The 18,950-nt window shown below is 49.4% G+C and overlaps 2 protein-coding genes across 2 annotated transcripts in view; both read right to left on the minus strand.

The window, feature by feature from the left end:
- Nucleotides 1–432: 432 nt before the first annotated feature.
- CAPN5 (calpain 5) overlaps nucleotides 433–18,950 on the minus strand; it is a 62,997-nt gene continuing 44,479 nt past the window's right edge. The window contains exons 4-13 of the mRNA XM_064505208.1: nucleotides 11,695–11,903; nucleotides 10,577–10,769; nucleotides 9,446–9,639; nucleotides 8,600–8,677; nucleotides 7,882–8,077; nucleotides 6,730–6,852; nucleotides 5,481–5,677; nucleotides 4,986–5,107; nucleotides 2,804–2,940; nucleotides 433–2,467 (exon numbers count right to left, since the gene is read on the minus strand). Of these exons, the coding sequence (XP_064361278.1) occupies nucleotides 2,285–2,467; nucleotides 2,804–2,940; nucleotides 4,986–5,107; nucleotides 5,481–5,677; nucleotides 6,730–6,852; nucleotides 7,882–8,077; nucleotides 8,600–8,677; nucleotides 9,446–9,639; nucleotides 10,577–10,769; nucleotides 11,695–11,903 (1,632 nt within the window). The 3' untranslated portion in view covers nucleotides 433–2,284. The remainder of the gene's footprint in view (nucleotides 2,468–2,803; nucleotides 2,941–4,985; nucleotides 5,108–5,480; nucleotides 5,678–6,729; nucleotides 6,853–7,881; nucleotides 8,078–8,599; nucleotides 8,678–9,445; nucleotides 9,640–10,576; nucleotides 10,770–11,694; nucleotides 11,904–18,950) is intronic.
- OMP (olfactory marker protein) lies at nucleotides 17,153–17,800 on the minus strand. Its single transcript, XM_026097959.2, has one exon. It carries the CDS (start codon nucleotides 17,798–17,800, stop codon nucleotides 17,321–17,323), a length of 480 nt encoding a protein of 159 aa, XP_025953744.2. The 3' UTR covers nucleotides 17,153–17,320.

Here is an 18,950-nt window from a genome sequence, read left to right on the forward strand (position 1 = left end):
ACCCCCCCCCCCCCCCCAGCAATGGGATCAAATCAAAATAATTCTGAATCAGAGGGCTGCCCAAATTCAAGGATTTGATCTGACCTTGGGAGGGGTCAAGACATTGTTTAACCAAACCGAGTGCATCTGAGCCAGTTCTGAAAGCTGCCAAACTGATCCAGGTCGCAGTGATGGCAACAGGAGTCAGAAGGCGCTCAGCATAAGCCAGGAAAAATTGGTAGGCGGAGAGAGCATCGTGTGGGCCACTGCCTGCCTCTGAGTCATGTAAAACAAGACCTAAGAAAATGAGCAATTTGGTCAACAACCTAATTCGTACCCACAAGAGATGAACACCTAAACTCCGAAGATAAGGAAAGGGGAACCTGCAAAAATCGATTAAGTTGTACTGTACCCTTCCTGATGCACCAAAAATTGAACTGGCAGCTAACTTGATTTTGTAGAACAACTGATCATGTTACAGACTTAGCAGATCTGTATGGAATTAAAAAAAAAAAACAAAACAGCCTTATACAGCACAAACATTGACATTTAGTAGGACAGACAGAAACCCTGCTCTCTATGATAAAAGAAGGCATGCATGTTCACCTGTCCTTGCAGACAAATTCTGCTTAGGCAAGAATTTACTGAGATTGCCTTGTACCGCTTTTTGCAGGAAGCATTACGTCATGTGTATTCCCTTCCCTTTGTATGCAGGTGACTGCAGAAGATTTGGTTCATATAAAATCATTTACATCTGACAGAAATTCCCTTAACTTGCACGATTTTTAAAGGCACATTAAAAAAAAAAAAAACCCAAACCCTAAACAACAAAATAAAAATGCCTTGAAACCTGCCTTGACCAGCTATCGGAAGGACAGCCAAGGGTCTGCGGTTTTCCTTATCTGGGATGGTTTTAAAAGAAGCCAGATTCTGCCACCCAGTGGAATAAGCAGGATAAACCCAGTATTCATCGCAAGCAAGGCACAGAGCGCGGCCCTAGATACAGGAGGACTGTGCTCAGTCCCCGAAGATGCACTGGGGCTGTGCTTGTGAGACTGCATCTAGTCCAGTGCAGCCAATTCTCCAGGCCAATAGGTCAGAAATTGAAAGTGAAAGATGGACACTGGTATTAATTAAATATGCCCAGCGTTTTCAGGCTGCATTGGGAGCAGTGCTCCTCTTCTCTCCTTTAGCGCAAACTAACATACCACTGTTTTTAAAAGAATTTGTGAAAGCGAGGCACAGAGAAATGATGCACTGGAAATACGTATGCAGTGGTAAAGGTCAAGCCCAGTCAGCCCAAGCTCCCCATTCCCTGGACCTGCCGCTCTGGCCTTCAGAGTAACCAATATCCTTCTGAACGCTCAATGTCCCTAGCAGACTCGTGCCTGTGACAATCCACCCTGGCCATGGAGCTCTGGCATCTCTGTCCCACTCGGCGAAAGGCTGGGTTCGATCTGTAGGGATGGGGACCGCATGCAGCAATGGCGACAGCAGGCACCAAGGCAGTGGTGGCACATGCAGGAGACCAGAGCAACTCAAAACCTGACCCTGGAGAACAGTTGTCCAGCTGTCTGTTGGTGGCTTTGTACCTTCAGAGAGGTGTGGGGCTGAACAGGACTCGCGTGAGACATCTGGTCCATAAAATGATGGAGCCTTTAGTCTTGTTGGATAGCTTTAGTCTTGCAGGATAGCTTTGGCCCTGTTGATTGGGATTTGGGAATGTGGGAATGTCCTGGTGCTTTTTCTTTCCAGTTGCTGTGTGTAAACCCATACCCAGAAAACATCCAAAAGCCTCAGTCCATTTTTGCTCTTGGCCATCTCTTTTCCTGAGGTGCCTCTGCAGATAAGCAATTGAGCGGCAGTTCACTGGAAATGACTTTCTGCACACTAGTCTAAAGTTAAGCAGACATACTGAGGGTGCAGAGAAGTGCCTGGTGGGACCGCGGTGGCCACGCGTGTGCGTGGTGGCACGTGCGTGCCAGCCCCATGTAAACAAACAGCACCATGGCATCCTGCTCTGGCTGTCAGAAGACACAGCATGCCCACAACGATCCCACGGGACACGTCAGCGGCGTGGGCTGTAGAAGATGCAAGCCAAAGAATTGTTTCGGTTCCCCCAAAAGGCACCATTTTTTGAACATCGAAAACACAAGATTGGCTCTGTTGAGTGGAATGCATGCATAGTTCATATACACTTACAGATGGTATATATGCTCCGTGTGTATATATATATGTGTGTGAGTATGTATATATATATGTATAAATATACATAGGTGGCACCAGAAGAAGAGTCCTTGAGTATTTAGACATTGGTGAGGATGTTACTGCTGAGCAGCCTCACAGCGATGGTTCCGGGAAGATCATTCGATCTCCTGTTCCCCTTGTCCTGGAGATGCAGTGTGTGCACTGACTGCTGGTCATTGGGTTCCCCCGTGAGCACCACTTGGCCCAAGAACTCATCACTTATTAAGTTGTGGTTCCAGATCTGGGGAAACAAAATAGACACGAGGGCAGTTCCTTGCAGCCAACCTTCCTGTACCGGGGAAGAGATGAGGTTACTGGGGGCACGTTCTGAGCTGGAGCTGTGGAGGTGGTTGAAGCATGTGGGTTTCACTCTGCAACTGAGGGGCTAAGGACATGCACTCGCCAGTTCTTGGTGCTCAGCTGCAGTGGTAACTGGCTAAGCTACGTGGATTGACCGTGCTCAGCCATGGGAAATGGTCCTGCTGTGGAGGGGGGCGAGTGCAAAGAAAGGGTGGACAGGGAGGTCTGAGTGAGGCAGGCTCTTGACTCCTCAGATGACTGCTCGCCTGTCAAGTACCTGAACAATGATAGGTTGTCCTGGCTTCTTGCGGTAGAAGAGACCTTTCACATCAAATTCTGGAGCCACTGTGTTTTTATTCACTGGCGAGCGAACCTTTTCCCCTTCACACTTTATGATCACGTAAGGGTCTGCTCCTGGGGAGAGAAAAGAGAATTCATGCTTTGTTGTAACTGCGGTAATTCCTCAGACCTTTTCCAGAGGTCCCATGCAGCAGTTCCTCCATACCTCACCACAGAAGATGGGTATCTATCAAAAAGTTCATGATAGTTCAGAGACTATCAGACCATGGCTGGAAGTTACCTGAGCTTCCATTAGTCAGTACTTCCCCTTTAAAAAGCAAGTGCAGGTTCTGGGAATTTCAGTAGAGAATGAGTTATTGCTGTGGGAATTTAATTGCCAGACTGCATTTTCTCATTGTGGGCTTTAGTGGACATGACGGAAACACAGACCAGGTGGATGTGTTTTCATGTCCAAGGGCAGCATGGGAATAAGGAGGAACAAATAACCCCTTTCTGGAGGCCAGGGACTTAATAACCTCCTTTCTGATTGCCAGACCACCTCCTCACTTTCTGCTTGCAATGTCCGTGGCTCCCCTGGTGAGACACAGCTGCCGGATTTCGCAGCTGTTTTTCCAAACCAGTCTTGTCTTTTGGGATGTCCAATGAAATCCTCATATTCCACCATCTGGAGCCAAATTCCAGTCTGTAAAACACTACTTCCAAAGTAGTCTGAAAGGACGGGGCTGGGAGATGGGAGAGATGCAATTGCCCTGGAAACCACCAAACCAGCAGGCTGCTGGCAGTGGGAGCTGAACAGCTGGAATACAGCTGGGAAAAGCCATTCCTGGGAGCATTTTCCTGAAAACATGTTTTATGGCACCAGGATCTAGACATATCCCTGTCTGTAGGAGAGAAAGATAGAGCTTGTTTCTGTGAAGAGTTCAGAGACCTCTGGCTACAGATCTCCCTGCACTGTTACAGGTACACTGAGCTATTGAGGGTAACCTGAGAAAAATCAACCTACCCAGGGGAAGATTCGCCCCTTCAAACACCAGACAGGAATGGAGGACTCCCTTTGTGGCATCTGATAAGGAAGGAAATTGGGCTAGTATGTGCTCATTACCTCCAGAGCTCCAGTGACATGCTGCATAGCTAACAAGGCTTGGATTAAAATATTTAGATATATATATTTAAATTAAAATTTTAATTCACATTTTTAAATTTAAGTTTTGATTTTTTTAATTTTAAATTTGTCTAATTTTGCTTGGAAAATTCTTGCCACATTCAGACCCATATACTTGGCTCAGAAGAGGGAAGAAAAGCTATGGGATGGTCCATTCCCATTGTGGAGAGGCATTTGCTTCTCTAATCACAATGTCTAGACCTTCCACCCCTACTCCAATGATCTTCCACTGCAAGTCATCACAAGCACTGGGTTGCTTGGTCCAGATGCCCCAGGAGGACTGAACGTGGAGCTCTTGCCATGAGCTTCTGTATGGCTGCAGGACACAGGGTCAGCATGGTACAGATATCTTTCATGCAAGAAAAGTGTTGTCTGTCAAAATTGCGTCAGAGCATGGACCATAAAGATGAATCTTTAGAGACTGAGGCGGAAGGAGACAAGCAGTGTGCTGTGCTGGCAGTAGCTGAAATCATCTCAGAGTGGCTCCGAAGAGCTGTGTGGAGCAGGACTCAGAAAATAAAGGCAGAGCTCCTTGACCCACGCCATCCCACAGCAAGCTCAACTTGACCTATCCCCCACCAATAGTTCAGCTTCCAGTGATGAAGCCTTCCCCATCACACATCACCTTATTCCATTGCTTCTCTGTCCTTCTTGTTAAAAAGCTTTTATGTAAGATTTTGGACTTCTAAAACTGCTTCTACTTAGCAGGAAAACCTAGATCTTTACAGGACCACTGTCATTAGCTTTGGTGAAGTTGTGGGAGTGTCTCCTAAGAACCCTAGAAAACAGCTTAAATGTAACAGCTCCCAGATCATGTCCACAGCAAGGAGTTTGATAGTTCATGGCCCTTCTCCTCCAACAGCCAGACACCTTCAATGAAGGAGTATCTGAGGACAAAATAAATCCCAACCATCTCCCATCTCATGAAATCTCCCATGTCTTTTCCCACTGAAAAACCATCTCCTCTGGGACCAGAAAACAAACAGAAAAGTTGTACCTCCTTGGGTGTCCTGATTCTTGAGCCCAGCTGCAGCAAGGACGTGGATCTGGGACACCACTTGCGGATAGCCACACATCCCGCTCCAGCAGGTGTGTGGAGGCTCATCCAGGGTCAGTTCTCTGCCGGGGAGAAATGTGCTGCCTTTGTGAGGTGCTCATCCTTACCCGATGGGCAGGCCTGAGAGTTTGCTCTAGTGGGAGGGAAGGACTATGCACCATCCCCTGCCAGGTTCTGCGCCCCCCTCCAAGTTCCTTCTCATCCTGGAGTGAGGGGTGTTCTACCAAATCATGCTGGGAAGCAGGGTGGGAGCTCCTCTGCACGTCTGTGGTCAGAGCTGTAAAGCTGCCCAGTCTCTTGGCCACACTTTAAAGGAAGTCAAACGGCAGCTCTAGGCAAGACTATGACCAATCCCAAACAGAACAAGCATATGTCCAAAGCACAGGGATCTCTCCAAATGACTAGTTCCTCCCCACCATCATTGGTGCTCCTTACCGGCAATCCGAAGGCACATCTGTGAACACCCTGAGAAGGAACTCGCCTACATGACCAGGGTCGAAGGTGGTAGGGATGATGACGTAACGGCCTTCCTTCAGGTCCGTCCTCAGGAAGACGCTGCGGGAGTTGATGTAAATGGAGCTGGCCACTTTCTGCTGCAGGGTGTGCATCCGGTAGTTCCTGTTCAGCTCAACCTGAGCGGAGACCACAGTGTGACCATCAGCAGGATGCTGTTGAAGGCCAACATACTGGTATCCAACTTGGGGGGCCAGCCTGCAAGGACTGATCCCAAAGAATTGGGATAGCTGGAGTTCAGAGAACCAGCACAACCATCCCAACTGAGCCGGATGGAGAACAAGCTTGGACGTGGCTCTCCCACCTCTGTTGGCTCAGAGACTTGTTCACTGTTACATCCCCACCTGACAACAGGGTCCCAGCAAGCAACAGAAAAGGATCAGTCTAGTGGATTTCAACACTTGGAGATAACAGACTAACTATTGCTTTTAGCAGGGAAAATCTGCCTGCACTGTCACTGTCCATTTCTGAAATCTCTCTTACACTGAAGAGGCTGGACGGAGGGTCAGTCTTTTCCCCACCTTTGCAGCCTCCAATGTCAGACGTGATTATACTAGGCAGCAATGTATTCATGTTACTTATTGTGCTCAAATGATTTCACACTCCAGGTTTGTAAAGAATCTCATTCAATGTGAATGAACAGGAATCTTTTTCCACCACAAGTTTCTCATCTCAAACTGTGGTGCGGTAAAGAATATTGTAATCCTTTCTTGGGATTGTATCAGTTGAAGGAAGTGTGAACCTGGGGAGGGTTTTTGGGTGCAAGGTGGAACCTGTGCTCAGAGACAGGCAGAGAGGAGAGAAGAGCTACAGCCCCTGTGCAAGGATGCCCCGGAGCACAACCCACTGCTGTACCTGACCCAGGCAGGTGTCAGGAGCTGACGCCTGTTCTTGCCCATCCTTCTACCTCACCCCGATGGTCTAACTGTTTTTTATCAAGAGGAGCGGGAACATTTGTCCATTCTCCACAACCTCCTTCAGACACAGTCTTTATGTACCTGCCTCTTCACCATCACTTGAAGGATTGCAGGCTGGGCTGAAGGTACCCAACAGACAACCAGCGTAATGATTAAATGCATGATACCAGTTGTCATGCAGGACAGGGGTATCACTCCACCTCTAGCACATCTACTGCGGGGATTCAGGCCAGCGTGAAGGATCCAAAGTTTACCTTATGGATATCAAAGCCTATGGCCAAGTTCTCTCCTTTGCCCTCTTTGCGGCTGGTCCTTTTCGGCTTCTGCTGGATGGAGATCAGTACTTCATCTTCTGCCTTCTTCACATCAAACACGTACTAGAAGCAAAGGGAGGAAGGTAAGGGAGGCATTCTACTAAGACAGGTGCACTGGGCATGGGTGGGGTGGACACACAGTGGAGTTAACCTCAGCTTCTCCCCACCCACCTCACTGCAAGGACAACCTGGCTTCAGTTCCAGCACTGAGAGCCTGCACCCACTGCCCTTGGGGCTTGGCACCATCTTACCAAGCCAGAGGCCCCTTTGGTTTGTCTTAGAAAAGACTGGCAAATCCAGGGCTGGTGGCTGAATTGCCCTGCAGGTTCCAAGGAGTCTGGATGCGGTCTAGTATCAGAGCATTTCACCCCTTGCAGTCTGCCACAAGTTCCATCAAAGGCATGGAAGGAGGGACTGATGCTAACAGAGACCTAAGAAGCATAGGAAGGCTAACACACAGCTGGGAGCAGAGGACAACCCTCCCACATTCTTGACGACAGCTTCTACAATGGACCAGACTGTCCTCCATCTACTTAGATGAAGGGCTAAAAGGAACTTGTCTCACATGTTACTGAGAATCCTAGTTCAGAGCAGGACAGAAGAGCTTGTTCCAGGAGATTAGCTCCAGGACAAGGCCTTCTCAAAAAGCCCAGTTAGAAGAAATGTCCCAATAGGCTACATCTGTCCTAGTAAATATAACAGTGCCTTTGGACAAAGGAACTGGAATTTGATCATTTAGACATCTAAATTGCTGGAAATGGTTTCTGGTTCTAGTTGACTGACACCAGCTAACACTCTCCCAGACTACGTCATGGCACAGTTTGGAGTTTGCTTGTGCCAGAGGCTCTCTACACTAAGCACTTGGATGCAGTTTCTCTGTTAACAGGGATAAGGTTAAGAGAGTTGGTCTGGATGCTGGTCATGCTGTGCCTGAGGTCTCAGCCAGAGAATGGTCCTGGGCACATTTAATTTACTAGGACAGAGGTAGCATCGGGTCTGGTAGCTGTTTTGGCCTTCTAAGTCACTGTAGGAGACTTAAAGCCCTGGAAACATGTGTGAGGGCTCCAGAAGGCCCTCTGCTCTGTGACTTACTTGAGGGTTTTGCAGAAAGGTGTCCTTGTGGTTGATGCAGCCCCCACAGCGGTTCTTCAAGGGGTCTTCACTTCTTGTCCATGCCCCGTGTAGCACGGCCTCCTCCCAGGTCTTGTGGATGCTCAGGTAGGACGTGTTGATGAGACGGCACTTGATGATGTCTGTGAAGTATTTGCAGAAGTCTTCAAAGGTCATCCTAAGACAGCAAAGGACAGAGCTGGGTTGTACTGTTTTTTTCCTCTGGGAAGTATGCTGCAGGGAATTTCTTGATTACCTGCTATGCAGAGACCATGCAGGGGTAATCTCTGATGGTGGATGACCAAAAAAAGGGATGGAGATACGTTTTTGCATGAACGCAGTGAACACCACTCCTTCGGTTCAAGTAATAGCACCATATGTTTTTGGAGTGGGAGGGGCAGAGTGGTGGCCCTTCCTCCACACATGGGTACAGCTTGCATGGAAATGTGTACCCGTGAGTCTGGTACGTTCAGCACGTTCATACCATTGGCACAGGACATTTCCAGTGCCCTAGTAAAAGGGATCACAACCATCCAAAGCTAATAACCATGGGCTCAAGGAAAATGTTTCACTAAAGATTCCAGGGTTTGGATGGCTCTTTGCTCTAGATAACTGGTTTAATGGAAATGATTCTGACCCCTTGTGGGGTGGGAGGACTTTCTTGACATGGCCATTGGTGAGAAACCCAGCAGGGACTCACCAGAACTCTCCATCATCTTCCACCGTCATCCCCATCTTCTCTCTCTCGCTTTTGCTCACTTTCTGCCACTCCTCGGAGCTGTGGGAAGAGTGCAGGATCATTACTGTGAGGGCACGGGGACACACAGGAGTTCAAGAGGCCACTTGGCCTAAGCAGATCTGTCAAGGGCACGAGGCTTACATAAAGCTCATGCCACGCAACAGGCCTTCAGGACAGAGAAAGGGGTACAGGCTTGTCTCCAGGGATGGCACAAACTAACCCAATCTCTGCACTGCTCTTGTTCGCGCCTTTTTCTAAAGATGGGGGGAATGTGGCATGACTTTGAGCTTTAACTTTCTTCCTGACCACTGTAGCTGAACCCAGCTCAGCCAGATTCTGCTTGGCTGGTGCTGTCACAACTTCTGTGATTCTGGGCAAAGGCTCTGGCTCTTGGTTCCCCACCCCATGTCCAGACACCACAGCAGTCAGTGGTGCCAGACGCCTACTCTGCTGGGTGCTTTTTGATTGGAATAGGATTGAGACCAGAAACCTGAGCTACAACCATCCTTCATCGCCTATGAAAATGCTGACGATTTCACCACAACACCCACCAGAGCCTCAATGACACAAAGAAAGCTTGGCAAGCCCAGCTGTCCTCTTGCTCCCCTCCAGGGACCCCAATGCAAGAACTGCAACTACCTTGTAAAATAGCAGGGCTAGGTCATGGGTTGAAGCAGTATCCCACAACTGCCCATACAATGGTATCCTACTGCAGTGGATGTACCCAAACTGTCTCACACCTCAGGGCTTGCTTTAGCCCAACCTTCTCCACCAAAATCAGGCAATGATGTTGCTTGCCCTACTCACGTGTCACTCCAAGGGCCGTTCCACTCCCGCTCACCCCATGGGTTGCGCATGCGGATCATGTCCAGCTTCTCTGACTTGAAGAAGGAGAGCAGGCCATGCCCCAGGCGGACCTTCCGTACATCCGTCACTGCATACGCATGTCCCTTTACCAGCCCACAGGCCAGGCGGGCCTCCATGTCTGCTGCCGACGTAGCCTGGGCAAGGGGACACAGATGATGTTCACACCAGGAAGGTTGTGAGTGCCTTTGCTTGCGCTCTGGATGCAGCTTTAAATTTCAGCTTTTGCTTTCATAAAGCTCTCTAGCTTGGCTGTAGGGAGGGCAGCTACTTGGCAGGGACTGGGACAAAAGAGAGCTCAAATTTCCCTGTGGATTTTTCTGAGACAAAAAGGAAAGCACTGTTGCTCAGGGAGAGATAGTCAGTTGCCTAAGCATAAGTATCATGTGTCATTTTAGATGCTAGATCCTTTCTGGCCTTCACTTGCTGCATGAGATCTCCAAGCTCACACACTGTCAATCAATACAGCTAATCCTACCGGTTATACTGGGAGGTCAGGCACCCAGTGTTGTGGAGATGTCCACATGCAGACATCTAAATGCCTTACTCTGGAAGTGAATCCTTTCCTAGCATTTAAAGGCTGGTGGGATGAGTCTGGGATCTTGGACATAGCAGTGAGAAATAAACAGGCTTGGTATGCAGGCTTGATTCCCTTTATCATCCACAGAAACAAGTAGGAACCCCTATGCACAATTCATCTGACTTATTTTAGGTGTCTCCAGTAGGGTAGAATGAACTGCATCCTAAAATCCCTATTCCCTTCCCTTTGATGAGCTCTGATGTGGACCATCTGCAATGAGAACATCCATATCTGGTCACACAGCTTCCACCCCCTGCGGAGTGTCTTCAGAGTGTGACTCCAGCAGAAGAAAACTGTCTTTTGGGGGATTATCATGTGATGAGACATCCCATAAAACAGCAGCCAAATGCAAAAGCAGCTCCAGCTTTATCTGCGGGGCCCTGAGCAGCTGGAGGTGCAGATGGACTTTACACCACATGTGCAGGGGGCCCAGCCAACAGGACCGTCAGGCTGCCTCCAAGGAGACCCGTGACCGTACAGACAACATTGCTTACTTTGATGGAGCAGCTGATGAGGCCTCCCCGGTTGTGCACCTTCAACACGCGCTCAAAGAGGAGGTTCCGCTTGGCTTCATCAGCAATGTAGTCCCCTTCGGTCAGGTCAATAGGTTCAGAGACCCCACCAGTAAAGTCTACCAGGGCATCAGCTGTGTTGCCTCCATCCAGGGCCTCGTAACAGCCTGATAACCTGAAAGAGGGCAAGAGGGATAGAACAACAGCACTGGCTTGACGTTTTAAGGGGTCTGGGACAGTTCCTGGGACAGCTGAGAGAACAGACATTTGTTGGAAGTCATTCAGCAGATGGGGAGAGCAAAAAGCAAAACATGGTGAAGAAGTAGTACCTCTGCTGCTTGCAGCACCCTTGCTGTCACAGGGCAAAGAAAAGGGAGCTCAAAATCACTGGTATAGCTGTTATTTCAGCCAAAGAGTAGCTAGAGGATAGTCTACCTTGAGGGCAAATTAAGGCTTGTGAAGGCTTTTCTTTTTTTTTCAGTTTCTGTCTGTCTGAGATATGCTCCATTCATCCCCATGAGAGCTGTTGTTTTGACAAGATGACGTCATACGAATGTCAGTTCTTATGAGGTTTTGGGCTGCATTTGAGGCTAACATGGCCTAGAACCATAAGCTCCAGTTTTTGACCAGACTCTATACACAGAAAGGAGAAGAGATGAGGTTGGATACGGAGACCATATTCACGAATAGCCTTTGGCTAGTATTCTGAGGGACTCTCAATGGGGCACTCTCCCAAAAGTCTGCTTCTAACCTAGAAAACTAGTGCATCCATGGCAAAAAAAAAGAGACATCCTCAGCTCATATAGGAGAACAGAGATTCCCATTGCCTCCTCGTACCAGCACCAGCTCTGACACTTCACAAAGCAGTCAGCCACACTCCGCACTAAACACCTGCAACTCCTATATGCCATCAGACACCTGGGAGCTTACAGCATTTTGTCACTGGACCCATTACCCAGTGATGCCAACCAACTGATGGTATGCACAGAGAGCAACTCCTGGGGTGCCCATGTCCTAGTTTGCTCTGCAAACTGCAGGGCCCCACTGCCTTCCAGAGCTAACAGCAGTCACTGGACTCTTCCTTCTGCCCAGGTACCTACTTGGCATAGGCTTTCTCCACCAAGGCGCACCAGAACTCGTTCTTGGAGTTGGAATGGCAGTAGATGAGCTGATTATGGAGTGTAGGCAGGCGGTCATCTATCACCACATCCAGCCATTGACCGAAGCGCCAGAACTGGAAGTGAAAAATCCCCGCGTAGCTCTCAGGTTTCTCAGGGTTCCACTCCTGCTCCTTCCAGTCCGGGATCACCTGTGGGGAGAAGACAGAGGGGAGACATGCACCCAGATTATTTCTCTTCCTGGGTGTCATTCTCATCCTGGAACTAATGCAGAGAATATGAAAACCAAGGAAGACTATGAGGGGGATGGAGTGGTTTACAGCCCCTCTGGGCCGTATTCTGGGGTTGGTTCTTCCAAAGCAGACTAGATTAACATCTCTCAGAACAGTTTAGCCTTCGTCCTGTCTTGGAGGATGGAGGATAGGATCTCTCACAGCCTTGTTCCCATGAAAACTTCATTTTTGTCCTGCGTTTTATAATTTTACCCTAGACATCTGCTGCTGCCTACTGCTACAGAGTGTTCCTTTGTCTGCCTTGGGATAGCTGTTCTTATGATCACATATTTGAGTATTTTATTGTCAAAAGGGTAAAAATCATCTTCCTTGATCGTCTTGCTTGATCCTGGTGTGACCAGACTGGCCCAAGAGCACGTGTTGCATTCATCACCTGCTCTTGGGTAATGAACATGGAACACCTCCCTTTGTACATCTACTCTACTAAATACAAGTGGGAGAAAATGAGATCTCCATCACAGGGTCGCTGGTCATGCACACTACAGATTTGTTAGCTCGGTCCCCTCCTCTGCTCCAACTAGCTTCCTTTCTGAGGGTCTAGGATAAGATAGGACACAGCTATATTGCATGAAAAGAGGCTCTTCAGAAAGTCCCCAGGACATGGTGAGCCTGCACTGGGCCTTGGCCCTTGTCTAGCTGCCCAAGCCTTATCCTTTGCTTTGGCTGCTTTTGGTCTCAAAGTCATAACCTGCACTCAGCCCTCTTTCTGCAGAACCTCCCGATTCCTCAGCTACCAGAAATGATCCAGTCCAGGGCTTTTACCACTCCTAGGAATGAAGGACATTGAAATATTAATGATGCCATTAGCTCCATCCCCTGTGAGCTAATTGGCGTTCTTGAGTTGTCTGGATCAATAGAGGCAGAGCAGACAGCCATGAAAAAGAGATGCTTTTGGAGGGTTTGGTGATTTCCAAGAGTGCTAATAAAGATGTGCCAGACTCCCTCTGGGACATTGCCAGGGAAGGATCAGACAGCCCTCCATCCGCCCCATCGATCCCCTCCTGACTGGAGCTCATGCTAATGAATTGTCATAGAGGACCATCGTGTTAATCAACTCACTATTAATGTGGGCTTAGAAATGATTACGGCATTGATTAGCAGCAGCTTCTCAGCCAGAGCTTGTAGCTAGTGTTTCCAGCTGGCTGGTTCTTGCCATTACCATCAGGGTGGCAGGAGATACTGGCTCCCCACCGCTCCTGCTCTGTCCCTTCATTTGGGGACAGTGCTGAAACACCCTCTGCCACCAAAGGCAGCAGGACCTGCGATCTGCCTTCACACAGAGCAGGATCCAGGGACTGGAGCTTATCTACATGCTTAGACACTGACCCAAGGGGAAAGAGAGCAAGGTGTGAGCTGATACATCACCTTCCTCCCATAGGTCTCCCTGCATTGTAGTGAAGTGCTGAGGATGCCTTGATCCAGCACCCATGAGAGAGAGGATGTGGATAGCACAAAGGGCACTGTTGGTGACGGGACCTCAGGGCTGCTGCTTTTGCACTTACTCATTAATTATTAGTGTTATGCAGCAGAGAGGCCCTGAGCAAGCTCTCTGCCATGCTGCGTGTCCTCGGTCTCCTAGAGGGACCATCCCGGACTCTAGAGCTCATAGTCCAAACAGACTATCTGAAACCCAGTTTGCCCTCCTCTGCTAAGCTAGAGGCAATTTTTGCTGAATGGCTTCAGCTTGCAAAGCCAAGTGGGCTTGCAGCAAAGTCTCTGTGCTGTAGATAAAGCCTGATGGGAACAGAGCTCGTGGTCAAGCAATGAGGCAAACACTACCTCCACCAGCCCATTACCAACAAGCAAGTGGCAGCAGAGAGGGGGAGCAGCAGGCACTGACAGATTCAACAGATTCATGTTAAAGGGGCCATGGAGGGAAAATGCTAGTAAAGGTGCAGCAGTATTTGTTTAAACATATTGAAAGGGGGCAAACCTGAAGGGAAATGGTTATTTACAGCTGTACATCTCATCCTGAGTCTGAGGGTGGGTGTTCAACTGTGGGAGTTCAGAGGGCAACAGAAGGAAGCAACTCTGCCTCCCTCCTCAGCATCACAGTGGAAGAAACTTGCTGTCCCCAGGCAACCTGTCCAGGCCCATGGATCACTCCGCTGCTTGGCTCCCTGGCCCAGGTGTCTGTGACCATGGATGGCTGTCCTGGCACGGTAGGGGAGAGGTGGAAGCTCTGGATGTGGTGCTTATGAGGACACCATCCTCAGGACAGTCACACTTCAAGGCATACAGCATGACTGCTGCCCGGCATCACGACTCCTGCCTGTGACCAGACATGGTGTGGGCCTCTGTGTTACCTAAAGGATTAACCTTGGGCACATCTACTGATCCCAGCAGTGTGCTGGAGCTCAGATCCCTTCCAGAGATCCACAGCTCCCACCCACTCCCAGGAATCATCCCCGACATTTCCATTCCTCCTCACTGGACACTGGTGATCAACGCCCTGGACAACCCATCCCAGGATCCCAAGGTATCCAGGACTCAACTTGGCTGTTTGATGCTGAGGCAGTGCAAACAAGATCTCCTCATTCACACAACTGTGCTGCTTTTTGCATAGGGGCTGTCAAAATCTGGAGCTGTAACACACTTTCCTGGGACAGAGAAAGGGCTCAGAGAAAGGTAAGTAGGGGGCCCAGAAATATGAAGTTCCAGATCTAATTTGTAACATTTCCCTAAGTTAGTTTAAGGCTTTTCTTATTTTTCTTAAGACTGCTTAATTAAGAGAAAAGGTATCTCTGACCCTGGAGAAATGGCCCCAGGAGGAAACAGGGACTGCTGGATGCTGATTCCTCCAAGCAAGGGCTCTTCCGCTGGGAACTTGCCAACTCAGGAAGGGGAGGGGGGCACACAGACTGTGCCAATCATCTGCTGAACCACACATACAAACTGGGATGAAATTCCCCTAGGAGCTGGGATAAGGTGATGTATCTAAAAGCCTTTACATGATGCTGACAGTGCATAGGGAGAATTTCTGGTATAAAGTCACTCAGCTCCCCTGTTGGAGAGAGAAATAGCAGTGCCCCACTCACTTTCCACCCCCAGCTCTGACAGACAGGTGAGATACACCTGAGGAACATTACCTCTCCTCTGCCCAGCTTCAAAACCCTCTCCACAAACCACATGAATGGCTAAATGCTCTGCTAAGCCTTTCACACCAAAAGAAAAGAGGATAATGTTAATTTTATCCTCTATTTTACTGTTACTAGGAAGAAAAGCACTCAAAAATGCCACAAGTGACTTGAAAAATGGTGGGTTCTGCTTTATTGTGTTCAGAATTGGTGCAGTTTCCAAAAAAAGGCATCAAGAAGACATGCACAGCCTCGGTCCTTAAGGGGAACCCTGTTGATTAGGCTTTTATTGAATGTGGTACATCAATACCCACCAAGGTACTTGCAGAAGGAACTCTATCCAAGCAACCAGCAACATAGCAATGTCTTTGTGAGACCTGGCATGCAAAAAACCTTTTGGAGGTTGACAGCAATTCCTGCTATTGGATCAAACATTTGTAGTCAGGAGATCTGCCCTGGGATGTACTCAGAGAGATCTTCTGTGGGAAAATATGCCGGGATACGAGAACCGAGTTTGGCCCCAAGTGAGTCCATGTTATGGCCAAGCAGGAATGGATCCACTTTTCTCTCTGTTCACTGAGTCCTGCATTTCTTGGGCTCTGAATGAAGACAGACATTAACTCCTCCAGCAGTGCCCACGCATGGCTGTATGACTCGACGCTTGCTGAGCTTTGTCTGTGGGCAAGACTCAAAGCTCCCACCATCACTCCAGTAAGTAGTCGATCTTCCTGCTTGCCTTCCCCTCTCTGCCTGGCACAGCTTGTGCATATCATTTTATACACTACAAGCAGGCTGGGGAAGGCACGTAGTTTGCGTCTCTGGAGGAGCTGAAGAAGAGGTCAGACAACTCTCTGGGGTGGTCCATGCAAGTCAGTAGGCCATGGGAATGAAGGGACCTCGTCCTGGTTTCCCTTCACTGCCTTCTCCATACACAGCCCATTAAAACCACTGTCCGTACCTTGAGGGATCCTCACCCACACTTGGGTACAATCCTAACAAGCAGCTTCACCAAAGTACCTTCCACTTCCTGGTGGAGGAAAAGGGGATGTCCAAAGTTAGTGATTTATTCCCAGGAACAAGCCAGGCACAAAACACCCTCATGCTGCTAACTTCCAAAGACAGTGGCTCCCTGCTCCACTGCTCCGGACACCCAGACACAGCGTCCTGCCTGAGAACAGGCATTTGGGGGGGTTCAGTAGACACTGCCTTCTGGGGACAGCAGAGGAAGGTTCTTGCTCTGTGGTCTGCTAAGTGCTCTGCAACATCGCAGCTTTCTACAAATGCTTAAGAATAAATATATTCCTGGGTGCTTTAAGGCCTTAACAATGCACAAATTGTGTCTGCTGCAGGGGACTCATCACTCGCTCAGACCTACAGCCTGCTCAGAGCTGCTGTCTCATTTGCCCGGCACTGCAAACAGACGGATGCCTGCTCTAACCCATCTCAGTACCAAAAATCTCCAGGCAGCACAAGGTGAGCAACAGGCTGGAGTACAACTCCCCACACCGACCCCCAGCAAGAACCACTCACAGCTGCCAGGAAAAGGGGATTCCAACCTCCTTGAGCTGGTTTGTCCAGCTGGTTTGCAATCTGCAGAACACGGCATGTCAGAAGGTACTTCAACTTCACGGCAACGTGAACAACCCAGGGACCTGGTCTTCAGAGACACCGAGCAGCCACAGTCGCAGCTGGAGTCGCGGCAACTTGCAAGCACTCATCATCTTCACAAGGACAAGCACGGCATCTCTCACGAGCCCCGCTTTTGGATGTCTAGGCTGGAAACTTGAAGCCAGTGCTCCCTCTAGGTCGCCTCTCCTGTTTCCAGTGTGGAAATTTCTGATTTTTACACTAGGCTTTTGATATCCAGGTGCCATGGCTGGAGGGGTCAGGGCAGCCTCATCGTTTCCAAGCCAGCAAGATCCTGGCAGTTAGACCTGCTCTTTCCCTGCTAAATGCACAAGCATGCAGTTCTATGCTCCAGGCGATTACAGTAACAAGCCCTCATGGCCTGTTCCCCCTCTTCCCTGTCATTCAGATAGAGGACAGCATGTTAGGGGAAAGTTTCAAAGGGGGAAGGTGGGGAAGGCATCTCCAGAAGTGCTGTGAGGCTGTTCGACACCTTTTTGCAATGTCGTCCCTTGACGAAGAACTACACAAAAACGACCAAGAACTGAACTAAGAGAAAGAAAAATGAAGACAAAAACATAGCTGGAGCAAGGTGGGCTGAGCAAGAGGATATCAGGCTTTAAACACGACAGAGCCCTTCAGCTGAGCTGGTTCAAGGCCGTCAGTAAAAGTCAGGAGGAAATACATCACCTTGCGGATCTTGGCTAACTCCACCAGTCGCTCCCCAAATTCCTGGGCATCTGCTTCATTGCACTCCACCTCCTTGGCCCCTGGCTTTTTCCAGAAGATGCCTGCTGGCTCCAGCAGTTGCCGGTTCATAAGGTGGGTGAGATCAGGAGTCCAATGCTGGGAAGTACCGGTCACTGTGACCTTCCCAGTTTTCTCCAGCTGGATCTCCCAGCGGAGGAAGCGCAAGTTGTGCTGCTGGATGAAATCCACTCGGTAGATGTGCTCGTTGGGACGCAGCAGCTTCTCCCCATCCTGCGGCTTCTCCTTTTTCTGATGTAGGCTCTGGACTCTCAGCCGCATGCACCGTGTCAGATGGTCATCTCGGATGAAAGGCACCTTGAGCTCTCCTGCCTTGGCTGCCATTGCCACGGCTTCTCCTCTGCTAAGCCCTCAGCAGTGTTTGGTTCTCAAATAAGCCACTCAGGGGTAAAAAGCCACCAAGCCCCCAGAGCTGGTGCCCCCTCTCCACGGTCCCAGCAGTGCTAGGCAACCCAGGCCAGTGACGCAAAGCACCCTCCGGGGCTTCCTCTGGGTGCTCTCCCGTCTCGTTTGCAGATTAGGAACTGATTGTGCTGCTGTGCACAGTAATCTATAGGGAAGGGATGTCTGATGTCAGCCTCCCTGGCAACCTCCCTGACAACCGCTCCCAGGCAAGCAGGAGCACGGTTCGTCATGCTGAAATGAAGGTGCTTGCAGCCTGGCCACCATCTTACAGGGCTCCGTTGCAGTGGCCTTCTCTAGATGTAGACTCATAGGATAACTAAGGGTGGAAGGAGCCCCTGCAGGGGTCTGACCCAACCCTCTGCTCCAAGCCAGACTTATTTCAAGGCTAGCTCAGGTTGCTCAGAGCTTTGTCCATCAAGCTTTGAATATCTCCACAGATGGAGATCCCACAGCCTCTCTGGGAACATATTCCAGTGTTTGACCACCCTTATGCCGAAGACTTTTTTTTCTCCTCCCTTTATATCTAGTCAGAATTTCCCATGTTGCAGCTTGTTGACTTTTCTCCTCACTCCAAGAAGAGTCTAGCTCTGTCTTTTCTGCACCCCTCCTATTAGGGAGTTGCAGACAGCAATGAGATTCCCTTTCACCTTCCCTTCTCCTGGCTGCACAAACCCAGCTCTCAGCCTCTCCTTGCATAAATTGTGCTCCAGGCCCTGGCCATCTTGGTGGCCTTCGTTGGACTCACTCTAGTCTGTCAGTGGTTTTTACTGGAGACCCCAAAACTGGACAAAGTGCCCAGATAGGGACTCACAAATGCCGAACAGAGAAGGAGATTCATTTCCCCTGTTCTGCTGGATGCATTTTTGCTAATTTGTCCAAGTGTGTGGCTGATCTTCATCTCTGCAAGGGCATATATTTGATTCATGGTCAGCTTGTCCATCAGGACCCCTCAGTCCTTTCCTGGATGGTGCTTTTGGCAGGACTCATGCCCCACACTGCTGTTGCAGCAGCAAGAAGTGGATGCTCATGAGTCTGCCTGCCCTTGAACAGACTTGCCCAAAGCATGACA

The sequence above is a fragment of the Dromaius novaehollandiae genome, chromosome 1 (assembly GCF_036370855.1).
Source record: "Dromaius novaehollandiae isolate bDroNov1 chromosome 1, bDroNov1.hap1, whole genome shotgun sequence".
Classification (NCBI taxonomy): domain Eukaryota; kingdom Metazoa; phylum Chordata; class Aves; order Casuariiformes; family Dromaiidae; genus Dromaius; species Dromaius novaehollandiae.

Bases quoted from the DNA above. Each gene is read 5' to 3' on its own strand.
- OMP (XM_026097959.2), bottom strand. From the start codon at position 17,800: ATGGCAGCCAAGGCAGGAGAGCTCAAGGTGCCTTTCATCCGAGATGAC.